We start from the raw sequence: 13,479 nt of genomic DNA on the forward strand, positions 1-13,479 counted from the left end.
GAGGATCATATGGTTCTTGGTTTTTCTCTTATGATGAATCACATTGATTGTTTTACGGGTGTTGAACCAGCCTTGTGTCCCGGGGATAAATCCTACTTGGTCATGGTGAATAATTTTCTTAATGTACCGTTGGATCCTATTGGCCAGTATCTTGTTGAGAATTTTTGCATCCATGTTCATCAGGGATATTGGTCTGTAATTCTCCTTTTTGGTGGGGTCTTTGTCTGGTTTTGGAATTAAGGTGATGCTGGCCTCATAGAACGAATTTGGAAGTACTCCATCTCTTTCTATCTTTCCAAACAGCTTTAGGAGAATAGGTATGGTTTCTTCTTTAAAGGTTTGATAAAATTCCCCTGGGAAGCCATCTGGCCCTGGACTCTTGTGTCTTGGGAGGTTTTTGATGACTGCTTCAATTTCCTCCCTGGTTATTGGCCTGTTCAGGTTTTCTATTTCTTCCTGTTCCAGTTTTGGTAGTTTGTGGCTTTCCAGGAATGCGTCCATTTCTTCTAGATTGCCTAATTTATTGGCGTATAGCTGTTCATAATATGTTTTTAAAATCGTTTGTATTTCCTTGGTGTTGGTAGTGATCTCTCCTTTCTCATTCATGATTTTATTAATTTGAGTCTTCTCTCTCTTCTTTTTAATAAGGCTGGCTAATGGTTTATCTGTCTTATCAATTCTTTCAAAGAACCAACTCCTGGTTCTGTTGATCTGTTCCACAGTTCTTCTGGTCTCGATTTCATTGAGTTCTGCTCGAATCTTTATTAACTCCCTTCTTCTCTTGGGTGTAGGATCTATTTGCTGTTTTTTCTCTAGCTCCTTTATGTGTAAGGTTAGCTTTTGTATTTGAGTTCTTTCCAGTTTTTGAATGGATGCTTGTATTGCGATGTATTTCCCCCTTAGGACTGCTTTTGCTGCATCCCAAAGATTTTGAACGGTTGTATCTTCATTCTCATTAGTTTCCATGAATCTTTTTAATTCTTCCTTAATTTCCTGGTTGACCCTTTCATCTTTTAGCAGGATGGTCCTTAACCTCCACGTGTTTGAGGTCCTTCCAAACTTCTTGTTGTGATTTAGTTCTAATTTCAAGGCATTATGGTCTGAGAATATGCAGGGGACAATCCCAATCTTTTGGTATCGGTTCAGACCCGATTTGTGACCCAATATGTGGTCTATTCTGGAGAAAGTTCCATGTGCGCTTGAGAAGAATGTGTATTCAGTTGAGTTTGGATGTAAAGTTCTGTAGATATCTGTGAAATCCATCTGGTCCAGTATATCATTTAAAGCTCTCATTTCTTTGGAGATGTTGTGCTTAGAAGACCTATCGAGTATAGAAAGAGCTAGATTGAAGTCACCAAGTATAAGTGTATTATTATCTAAGTATTTCTTCACTTTGGTTAATAATTGATTGATATATTTGGCAGCTCCCACATTCGGGGCATATATATTGAGGATTGTTAAGTCCTCTTGTTGAATAGATCCTTTAAGTATGATATAATGTCCCTCTTCATCTCTCACTACAGTCTTTGGGGTAAATTTTAGTTTATCTGATATAAGGATGGCTACCCCAGCTTTCTTTTGAGGACCATTCGAATGGTAAATGGTTCTCCAACCTTTTATTTTCAGGCTGTAGGTGTCCTTCTGTCTAAAATGAGTCTCTTGTAGACAGCAAATAGATGGGTCCTGCTTTTTTATCCAGTCTGAAACCCTGCGCCTTTTGATGGGGTCATTAAGCCCGTTCACATTCAGAGTTACTATTGAGAGATATGAGTTTAGTGTCATCATGATATCTATTCAGTCCTTGTTTTTGTGGACTGTTCCACTGAACTTCTTCTTAAAGGGGAATTTTAAGAGTCCCCCTTAAAATTTCTTGCAGAGCTGGTTTGGAGGTCACATATTCTTTTAGTTGCTGCCTGTCTTGGAAGCTCTTTATCTCTCCTTCCATTTTGAATGAGAGCCTTGCTGGATAAAGTATTCTTGGTTGCATGTTCTTCTCATTTAGGACCCTGAATATATCCTGCCAGCCCTTTCTGGCCTGCCAGGTCTCTGTGGAGAGGTCTGCTGTTACCCTAATACTCCTCCCCATAAAAGTCAGGGATTTCTTGTCTCTTGCTGCTTTAAGGATCTTCTCCTCATCTTTGGAATTTGCAAGCTTCACTATTAAATGTCGAGGTGTTGAACGGTTTTTATTGATTTTAGGGGGGATCTCTCTATTTCCTGGATCTGAATGCCTGTTTCCCTTCCCAGATTAGGAAAGTTTTCAGCTAGAATTTGTTCAAATACATATTCTGGCCCTCTGTCCCTTTCGGCGCCCTCGGGAACCCCAATTAAACGTAGGTTTTTCTTTCTCAGGCTGTCGTTTATTTCCCTTAATCTATCTTCATGGTCTTTTAATTGTTTGTCTCTTTTTTCCTCAGTTTCCCTCTTTGCTATCAACTTGTCTTCTATGTCACTCCCTCGTTCTTCCACCTCGTTAACCCTCGTCGTTAGGACTTCTAGTTTGGATTGCATCTCATTCAATTGATTTTTAATTTCTGCCTGATTATCTCTAAATTCTGCAGTCATGAAGTCTCTTGAGTCCTTTATGCTTTTTTCTAGAGCCACCAGTAGCTGTATAATAGTGCTTCTGAATTGGCTTTCTGACATTGAATTGTAATCCAGATTTTGTAACTCTGTGGGAGAGAGGACTGTTTCTGATTCTTTCTTTTGAGGTGAGGTTTTCCTTCTAGTCATTTTGCTCAGTGCAGAGTGGCCAAAAGCAAGTTGTATTGGGAAAAAGAAAAAGAGAGGAGAGAAAGAAGGAAAGAAAAGAGAAAGAGAAAAAAAAGGGAAGAAAAAAAAAACAAAAAAAAAAAGAGGAAGAAAAAGAAAGGAGAAAAAAAGGGGGTGGGGGAAGGAAACAAATCAAAAAGCAAAAAAAAAAAAAAAAAAAAAAAAAAAGGAATCACGGGGGAGTATCTTCTGATTCTGTGTACTTTAAGTCCCTTGGCTTCTCCTGGAAGTTGTCAGTCTAGCTGGTCTTCTGGGGGAGGGGCCTGTTGTGCTGATTTTCAGGTGTTAGCAGTTGGGGGAGCTGCTGTGCCCCTGCCTGGTGCAGGGCTCAGTGGGGGTTGTTTACCCCGTGAGGCCGCAGGAGGAACAGCCCCAGTGGCGGGGCAGCTCTGGAAACCTGGATTCAGCTCCGGCAGGAACTCCGTCTGCAGGGCCTGGAGGCTCCGGGCGGGGCCGCTGATCTGCTCAGCTGGGGCAGGAGCGTCCTCGCTGTCCTGGGCCCTCCCGGCCTCTGCCTGTCCCGGGGGAGGCCGGATCCTGGGCTGTGTCCCGGCGCCCTGAGCTCCGGAGCCTGCGCTGTTGGATTCGCGCTCCCGGGCCGCGCAGCCCCCTCCGCGGAGCTGCCGCCCGAGCCCCTCCGAGCTGCTCCTGGATCCGCGCAGCCCCCTCCGCACGGAGCCTCTCCCTCCGCCCGAGCCCCTCCGAGCTGCTCCGGGTCCCGCCGTGCGCGCTGCAGCCCTTAGGGAGCTCGGCGCACTCTCCCGGGGCGCAGTTGCTGTTACTGTCCCCGGGAACCCGAGGGCATCCTTGCCCTTCTGGGTCCTGCTCCACCTCCCTGCGAGCCCCTTTCCGCCCGGGAAGGTCGGTGCAGCTCCTGCTCCTCCGGGACGGGGCTCTCCTGTCCTGGGGACACTCGCCCCGGCCTCAGCCCGGCTCCTCGCGGGGTCCCTCCCCCTTGGAGGCCTTTGTTCCTTTATTTCTTTTTCCCCGTCTTCCTACCTTGATAGAAGCGCGAACTCTTCTCACTGTAGCATTCCAGCTGGTCTCTCTTTAAATCTCAGGCCGAATTGATAGATTTTCAGGATGATTTGAAGGTTTTCTAGTAATTTGGTGGAGACAGGTGATTTGGGGACCCTACTCTTCCGCCATCTTGCTCCTCCCCCCTCCCCTCTAGGGTTTCATAAACATGGCATGATGGTATAAATTAAATGAGATAGATAATGGGGCATTATCCATATTTGCTCTTTTCTATATTTGCTCTTTTTTTTTAGAAGCACATTTTCCCAATGTTTATATGATAAAAAAATTCTCATTAGAAGACAAGTTTTAGTGGTTATATTGCAATAAACATATTGCCACTATTTAGTGTAGTTATTGGCTCTTGACTTTAAAATAACAGAAGATTGGTCAATGTATTGACCACACATAGACTAGGGTTTAGTCAGTTGTATGCACTTAATTCCCAAACAGAGTTCCTTACAGAGATTTCACTTTGCACACTGACTCTTACTCAATTCTAGATTGGCATTATTGTCTATGGCCTTGCATATGATTTGGTAATGGGGACAGGGCTTATTTCTGTTCCTTTCAGTGCTGTGTAGAAAGGGCACCTGATTCAAAAATATGCATTATTTAGCCTACTTTTAAAATAGACAATGAATGATGAATAACAAGTTCAAAGAAATAAGCAAATATTCACTGCCTTAATAAATCTGTCCATGGAAGTTTTGGGGTTTGACCTGAATGACATAAAGACACTCAGAGGAAGATAATTATTTGAATCTATATTATTAAATGGTTTTATTTTTAATTCTTTAAGTATATATTTGTTATACCATGAGAGATGTTTTCACTATCAGACTGTGATCATATCCAAAGATCTGGTCTTTAGAATTAAAAAAACCTGCCACTGTACTTTAAAAAACATGGCCTCAATACACTACAGCCATACTATATTTCTACTAAGTGCAGAAGTATATGATAAACAAGTCAGTGATAAAGCAGGTGCCTTTTAGTTTGCTTTTCCATTTTGAAGATCGGAAAAAATTGTGATAATCATAGTGTAACAGGAATATTTCCATGGTATTAAATCAATATGAATTTTTTTCCCCGGTAACTTTATGACTTTTAGATGAAAAGCCATGCCTGGTAGCTCAGATTATACTATTTGTTCTTTAGAGTAGGAAAGATATCTCTTTTACTATTAAGGCTGAGAATTGAGGCTTAATGTCTGCTGGAAGGAGGAAGCTATAATGAAGAAGACTTTGCTAAGGAGAAAGCAGAAGGGATGTCCTTCTTTTCTGAGCATGTGCATTTGGGAAATGAGAGAAAGAGATGTAGCAGAGAGGTCAGATTTCCATGCCATCATTTTCCTCCTCTAGGAAACAGAACCTAATATATATTGTAGAAGCATCCACATCCTAGAGTCTAGTGGAACCAGGCTAAGAGACTGCAAAACTCAGAGAGAATCTTAGTTTTGACCTTATGCAATATGGCAAAGATGAAAACACAAGTATGATGAAGGGAGTTAGCTAAGAGATGACATGAGGCAGCATTCTTGGCTCCAGGGGTATGTACAGAGTATGAAGGGATTAAAACATTTCCTTATCTCCTAGTGAGAGGATGGGAGGAAATGATAGTGTCAGTGGATCATCAGAGGCCCAAAGCTAAAACAAAGACAGAGTGTAAAGGACAGAGTCACAGATCTAATATCACAGACTCTTATGGTAGATGCTGCCATGATGCTTCAGTAGGCTCATCATACAATCGTCGGTACCAGTTCAGGAATTAGATCACACCAGTCACTTAACAACAGAAACTAGAAAGGATCTAGAAGACACCACAGATGTCTAGTATCACTTTCTGCTGTAAAACCATGAGCTCATGATATTCCCAGACACTATATAAGGGTGGAGCCAGGAGAGAGAGAATATACCAGTCACCACTGCTATACAGTAAACTACTCAAACACTTATTGGTGTTAAACAACCGTGTCATTATGCTCATGGATTTTATAATCAGAAATTAGAACAAGGCTTAGTGAGGATACTTTTTCTTTTCAACATATGTGTAAAACCTTGTCTAAGAATACTCACTGATTGAAAGTAACTTGAGTGCTAGGGCTGCAGTCATTAGGAGGTGTCTTTGTTCACATATCTGGTGGCCAATGTTGGCTGTTGGTTACGGCTTTGTCTGGGGCTGCCAGCCAGTACACCTCCACCTGGGCTTGACATGTAGTCTGGTTTTCAAAATGCAGAAGTCTTGGAGTAGTTGAACTTCTTACACAGCAGCTTTGGGTTCTCACAGCAAGTGTCCCAGTCGTCAAGATGGAAGCTTTATCACTTTTTATGACCTAGCTTTGGAAATTACGTGTCACTTTCACCATACTCTGTTTGGAGCAATCAGAAGTTCATCCAGATTTGAGAGGGAGGGACTTAGATGCCATTTCTTGATGAGAAATGGTAAGATCACATTGTAGAAGAGCAAGTAGGGTGGGAAGAATTGTTCTGGCAATTTGGAGAGAGTACAGGGAGAGCCCCTGGAATATACTTTCCTGAAATGGAATGTTGTGCACTAGAAAGAGACTAGTTAAACCCTAAGTGACTGAGAGTATATGAATTGGAAAGTTTAAATTTTCCAGTAACTCAGTAGCGTGTTATTCATAGACAAGATTAGATTTGTTTCCTTTTCCACATATTGTAGTATAATTTATTTTGTAATCCCGCTATGCTAGCCTAATTGATTTGGGTTTAATTTTGAGATCAGTATATTCTCTGCCAATGACATTTTAATAGCTAGCCTGTATCTCCAGTGCTTAATCTCAATTTCGACTGTCCATGAACAAATATTTCTCTCTTGATCTATAGTCAGACAGTCTTTAGAGTCCCTCCAAATGATGATTGCCTATTTCTTAAAGTGCTCAAAAGCTCTTCATCTTAAACACTAGTCTATGATGTCTCTTCCAGTTCTGAACAAATTCCTCAGATTATTTTATTTTATTTTTTTAATTATTTAGATTAAATAGCAGTTTTGTTAGTTTTTATTTTAAGGATTTTATTTATTTATTCATGAGAGATCCAGAGAGAGAGAGGCAGAGACACAGACAGAGGGAGAAGCTCCCAGTGGGTAGCCCGATGCGAGACTTGATCCCAGGACTCTGGGATCATGGTTTTAGCCAGAGGCAGATGCTTAACCACTAAGCCACCCGTCCCTTTGTTAGCTTTTAAAAATTATATTTTTCCTTATTCTCATATCCCTTATGTTCCCCTGGCCCCCAGTCCTAGGTCAATTTAGTATATACTATCTTGCGTATTTACTAAATTAGACTTTGTAATTGTACCCCAGTTTGTTTAAAAAATATATCCAGTCATGGCAACAGAAACACACAGAATCATAAACATATTTATCCATGTTGGAAAGATATATGGCTATTAGAGAGTGACCAAAATAGGGTATGATGCAAAGAAGTTTTTCCTTGTAAGGTTTTGGGTTGGAGGAAGGAGTCAGTACTCAAAAGAGAATGCATCCACAATGCAGATAGGTGCACATTCTCTGAAAATTAGAGATGATTCTTACAACTGAAACCCTAGGAAAGATGAGAGAGCCAAGAGTGCCCTAGGACAAAGATATTGCCTCCTTGGGCCAGTGTGGAAGGGAAGCAAAGAAGCTGTTTGCTTTCCAGTCATTTTGGTTGAACTGAGAGACATTCCAAAGATGGAGGATTTTGTTTTATTTTTTTCCCTGTTTAAAGAAAAATTTGAAGTATGGATTGACACACAGTGTTACATTAGTTTCAGGTGTGCAGCATAGTGATTGGACAACTCTACACACTAGGCTCTGCTCACCCCAAGTGAGCAGAGCCACAAGTGTACACCACAAATGTACACCACAAGTGTAGCTACCATCTGTCACCACACAACGCTATTATAGTATGGTTGATTATATTCCCTATGCTGTACTTTTCATCCCCATGACTTATTCATTCCATAACTGGAAGTTTGTATCTCCTATTCCACTTTACCCATTTTTCTCATCCCTCCATAACTCTCCCCTATGGCAACCATCAATTTGTTCTTTGTATTTATGGGTCTCTTTCTCCTTTTATTCGTTCATTTGTTTTGTTTTGTTTTTAGATTCCATTTACAAGTGGAATCACGTGGTATTTGTCTTCCTTTGTCTGACTTATTTCACTTGGCATAATACCCTCTGGATCTATTCATGTTGTTGCAAATGGCAAGATTTCATTCATTTTATGGCTGGGTAATATTCCACTGTGTGTATATATACCACATCTTTATGCATTAATCTGTGGATGGACATTTGGATCGTTTCCATTTCTTGGCTATTGTAAATGTTGCAGTAAACATGGAGTGCATTTATCTTTTAAGGTTAGTGTTTTTGTTTTCTTTGAGTAAATATCCAGTAGTAGAATTACTGGACTATATGGTATTTCTATTTTAATTTCTTGAAGAGCCTCCATACTGTTTTCACGGTGGCTGCACCAATTTATTTTCCCACCCACACTGCACGAGGGGTCCTTTTTTCCCACATCCTTGCCAACACTTGTTATTTCTTGTCCTTTTTTTCTTCTAGTTGTTCTTACAGGTGTAAAGTGATACCTCATTGTGGTTTTGACTTATACTTCCCTGATGATTAGTGATATTGAGCACAAAGATTGGGAATTTTATTATTTTTTAAAAATATATTTATTTATTTATTCATGAGAGACACAGAGAGAGACAGAGGCAGAGACATAGGCAGAGGGAGAAGCAGGCTCCATGCAGGGAGCCCGATGCAGGACTCGATCCAGGACTCGATCCAGGACTCCAGGACTCCAGGACTCCAGGACTCCAGGATCCCGCCCTGGGCTGGAGGCAGGTGCTAAGCTGCTGAGCCACCCAGGGATCCCCAAAGATTGAGAATTTTAAAAAGCATAAGCAACCTTAGTGCCTATATGTCATTTACTTGATGCTTGCCATTTTTAATTTTAATGTTAATGAATATTTATTCCTATAATCTTGTGGTAAATATAAATATATCCTAAAAGGTTGTGTCGTGTGTGTTTTAGTTGTTGTTACAATTTCTAGAGGAGGGCAGGAGTTCACAGGAGGTTATCTTGACATGCAGCTACAATTTCTTAATATACTTATTATATATATATGGTATCACTTACCATATTATGTTCCATGATGATGTAGTTGAAAGAGCTTTAGACTCTTTTTTTTTCTCAGTTCAAGTTTAATAGAAACAACAAAAGATCAAAAGTGATGCCTTGCTACTACTGTACATATCAGTTGGCCTGCCCCATAGCACACCTCAGACCATTCTCTCCAGAGGAAGAAAGGCTGGCCTCCCCAACCCCTGCAGGAAAGGGCTGTCTTGTCCCATACCACATACCACATCTGCAGAATCTAAAGTCTTGTTATAAGCATGACAATAGTACAAAAGAAGATTCTGTTTTCATGGATGCCCCACTATAGCCCGGCCCTAAAATGGCGAGGCGCTCACTTCTGCTTAGAGAAGTATTCTTTGCTCTTCTGGACATCAGGCTTGATGGTATCACTGCCAGGCTTCCAGCCAGCTGGGCACACTTCCCCATGCTTGTCAGTAAACTGGAAGGCCTGAACTAGTCGCAGAGTCTCATCCACAGAGCGACCAACAGGAAGGTCATTTACAGTGATCTGCCGAAGGATACCTTTATCATCAATAATAAAGAGGCCCCTGAACGAGATGCCTTCATCAACCTTTAAGACTCCATAGTCCTGAGCAATGGTACGCTTGGGGTCTGATACCAAGGGAATGTTCATGGGTCCCAGTCCTCCTTGTTTCTTGGGTGTGTTGATCCAAGCCAGGTGACAGAAATGAGAATCCACAGAAGCACCAATCACTTGACAGTTGAGTTGGACCAAGACTAGAATTTGGTCACAATTTTGCTATTATATAGGAATTCTTTTTCTTTTTTCTGGGTCTTAGTGTCTTCGTGTTAAATGATGAAAAGGTGTGTCAGATAAAATAATTTCAGAATTTCCTTATAGTGTTTTGAATGTATTGATCTCTCTAATTTTAAGAAAGTGATGAATAATAATAAAGAATTTATAGTTTAATTTTGCAAAAAATGGTTTTTATGTATAGCTGCTTTCTACTTGGTCACACACTGACATTTATGAAGGAATTGTATTAGGAGATTGTGAGTATTCCTTTCCTACATAACTTTATATAGATTTTGTAGAATCCTGATGAAATAACTGAAGCATGTTTTAATTATAAAGGTGAAAAAAAATCCTGTACAATAACAAAGCACGTCAAATAAATTTAGAAATACCATAAACGAATAAATGTGAAATTAAATTATCTTTGAACTCAGGCAGATGAGCTAAATTTAATTTTATTGTATCATACAAATGCTTCATTTCTATTCATGTGGAAGAATAGAAAGATAAACTAGGGGAATAGTAGAATACTTTGGAGAAAAACAGTCAATTTAAGTAAAAATAACTAAGAAAGTATTGATGGGTATGAAAAAGAAAATAAAACATTACCTCATTTTGGTAATTATTGTGAAAGGTAATATATTTGTTTTGGGAAAAGACATCTAGATACTTCACCTTTTTTTTTTCAGATTGAGTGTTTTCTCTTAAATTGTGACAAATATTTTGTGAACTTTGATTACATTTGAGATTTTATTTAATATTAAATTGCATAAACTATTAGCTCAGCATAGTTGAAGCATATTATTTTGGAAACCACTAACACATAATAATCATTTTTATAGGTTGAAGTTTAGGTATGGATTTGTAATATTTTTCTTTTGCATAATAGAATTCCATTAGAGGTAGTTTATATACATTTTTGACCAGAAATTCCCCCCCAAAATCATATGTAAAACTATAATTTATGATAGATTTAACAGTTGATTTGAATGTGCTCATGAGCCCTGAGCCCAATTCCCATGTCCATTCAGTTCTTTTCCTTTTTTTCACCCAACAAGGCTCCTTATACACCCTGGAACCCTGAGCATCAGAAGAGCAGTTTGAAAATCAATACCTTATTGTAAAGTAATTCTATATTAGTATATAAATGGCAATGCTAACTTTTTACAGCATGACCAATTTTAACATAGATAACATTATAATTGTATAATAGATTAGATAACAGATTTGATAGCATTCTAATATAATACATATATGCCAAATTGTTATTTCCTAACTAATAGATATTACATTCTATGTCTGGAGGAAAGTAGCATATGAAAGAAAGGTAGTTTAATTTAAAATGTTTTTACAGATTGCCTACAATTAGTTAAATGAAGTAGGGAGCTTATATATGAGAAATCAATGGTTATCCTCAAACAAATGAAATAATGTGTTGCTCCCACTTGTCCAAATTGGTTTATTAAAATTCTGGCTAGAATCATGTTTGAGAAAAATACAGCATTACTGATTTATCAAAATAGTAAGAAACATACTTTATTTTGGGTTACTTCTATTGCATTTTCTCACTTTTGAAATATTTAAAATGATTGGAGTGTCAGATCTGAATGTTTCTCTGGATGTTAATGAACTGTTCAGATTTACTCAGTTGAGGTTAGCAGTGGCTAGAAATTTCTCCAACACATATTATGGCATTTATGTAATGTGTTTGTCTTTGTAGAATGTTTGCCACTGAGCATCTTCCTGAGAAGCAGTCAATAAATTCTTGACTGACAGGAGACAGAACTACTAGGCTAACAGATGTCTTTGTTGGCAATCTCAGTATAGCAAAAGCAGATGGACTTGTTATTGTTTACATGCTTTCCTATCTTCCTCAGTTTTCCGTCACCCTTAGCCATAAACACGGTAGCATCTCCTTGGAGCATGTAATCTTAGATTCATCTTATCTTTTTCTCATCTCATATTCCAGTCAGCAAATCAAGAAGAGTTACCATGTCCCTAAGCCCGTGGAACCATAACCATATTTTTCTTTTTTCTTTTTTTTTTTTTTTTTGACTTGGCTGGGTACAGCATACTTTATTGATGGTACATGACAAGGTAGGGCTCCCCAAGCCCCTCCCCTTCCTCGGGGTCTAGGATGTAAATTGGAGGTCAGGAGATTCTCAGTGTGTTGGGGGATTAAGTTGGGGCAGGGACTCCCCAGCAGCTGAGGGCCTCTCTCTTCCTCTTGTTCTTGCTGGGGCTGGTGGTCCAGGAGGCTCTTACTCCTTGGAGGCCATGTGGACCATGAGGTCCACCACCCGGTTGCTGTAGCCGAATTCATTGTCATACCAGGAAATGAGCTTGACAAAGTGGTCATTGAGGGCAATGCCAGCCCCGGCGTCGAAGGTGGAAGAGTGGGTGTCACTGTTGAAGTCACAGGAGACAACCTGGTCCTCAGTGTAGCCCAGGATGCCCTTGAGGGGGCCCTCCGATGCCTGCTTCACTACCTTCTTGATGTTGTCATATTTGGCAGCTTTCTCCAGGCGGCAGGTCAGATCCACAACTGACACATTGGGGGTGGGGACATGGAAGGCCGTGCCAGTGAGCTTCCCATTCAGCTCAAGGATGACCTTGCCCACAGCCTTGGCGGCGCCAGTGGAAGCAGGGATGATGTTCTGGGCAGCCCCTCGGCCGTCACGCCACAGCTTCCCAGAGGGGCCGTCCACGGTCTTCTGGGTGGCAGTGATGGCATGGACGGTGGTCATGAGGCCCTCCACGATGCCGAAGTGGTCATGGATGACTTTGGCTAGAGGAGCCAAGCAGTTGGTGGTGCAGGAGGCATTGCTGACAATCTTTTTATTTATTTATTTATTTATTTATTTATTTATTTACTTATTTAATTGCTGACAATCTTGGAGTTGTCATACTTTTCGTGGTTCACGCCCATCACAAACATGGGGGCATCAGCAGAAGGAGCAGAGATGATGACCCTCTTGGCCCCGCCCTTCAAGTGAGCCCCAGCCTTCTCCATGGTGGTGAAGACCCCAGTGGACTCCACAACATACTCAGCACCAGCATCACCCCATTTGATGTTGGCAGGATCTCACTCCTGGAAGATGGAGATGGACTTCCTGTTGATGGCAAGTTTCCCGTTCTCAGCCTTGACTGTGCCGTGGAATTTGCCGTGGGTAGAATCATACTGGAACATGTACACCATGTAGTTGAGATCAATGAAGGGGTCATTGATGGCGACAATATCCACTTTGCCAGAGTTAAAAACAGCCCTGGTGACCAGGCGCCCAATACGGCCAAATCCGTTCACTCCGACCTTCACCGTCGTGTCTCGGGGATGCGGCTGGCGCTGCACCAGAAGATGCGGCTGTCTGTCGAACGGGGAGGAGCAGAGAGCCCATAACCATATTTTTCAACCCAAATTTCCATGCCCTTGAATCAGAACTGGATTATCCTGGTGGAGAGCTGGGCAAAGACCTGTTGGTTCTCAGATTAGCTTGTGCTTTTCTGGAAAGGGAGAAGCAGCACCACCAACTAACTAACAATAATCTTGTCCTTGGTAATGATACCACACTCGACATCACTAATCCTTGAAAATTTGCAAGGTGGGGTGTTATAGAAATTATGAGAAGTTCTCATTTAGACACTTCTATTTGTAAAACAGTGGTGTAATCACATTGTGCTAGGAAATGCTAGAGAGGAAGCAAGCATGGTCTTTCACTTTAATGACTTTATAAATAACTTGAGAGGCAGTATTATAGTGTGGTGAAGAACAGACTCTACA

General features: G+C 40.7%; 1 protein-coding gene across 1 annotated transcript; it reads right to left on the minus strand.

The window, feature by feature from the left end:
• Positions 1 to 8,988: 8,988 nt before the first annotated feature.
• Positions 8,989 to 13,124, minus strand: LOC119866775 (peroxiredoxin-1-like). Its single transcript, XM_038579860.1, has 3 exons — positions 13,018 to 13,124; positions 12,791 to 12,882; positions 8,989 to 9,682 (listed from the first exon to the last, which is right to left on the minus strand). The coding sequence occupies exons 1-3, from the start codon at positions 13,122 to 13,124 to the stop codon at positions 9,276 to 9,278; spliced, it is 606 nt and encodes a 201-aa protein (XP_038435788.1). The 3' UTR covers positions 8,989 to 9,275.
• Between the last annotated feature and the right edge of the window lie 355 nt (positions 13,125 to 13,479).

The sequence above is a fragment of the Canis lupus genome, chromosome 29, assembly GCF_011100685.1.
Source record: "Canis lupus familiaris isolate Mischka breed German Shepherd chromosome 29, alternate assembly UU_Cfam_GSD_1.0, whole genome shotgun sequence".
Taxonomy (NCBI): Eukaryota; Metazoa; Chordata; class Mammalia; order Carnivora; family Canidae; genus Canis; species Canis lupus.

Excerpts from the sequence above, each read along its gene's own strand:
- LOC119866775 (XM_038579860.1), bottom strand. The coding sequence starts at position 13,124 with ATGGAAATTTGGGTTGAAAAATATGGTTATGGGCTCTCTGCTCCTCCC. Across the intron at positions 12,883-13,017 it reads CGCATCCCCGAGACACGACG|TATGATTCTACCCACGGCAA; the intron begins GTGAAGGTCGGA and ends TACATGTTCCAG. Across the intron at positions 9,683-12,790 it reads TCCATCTCCATCTTCCAGGA|TCTTGGTCCAACTCAACTGT; the intron begins GTGAGATCCTGC and ends ACCAAATTCTAG.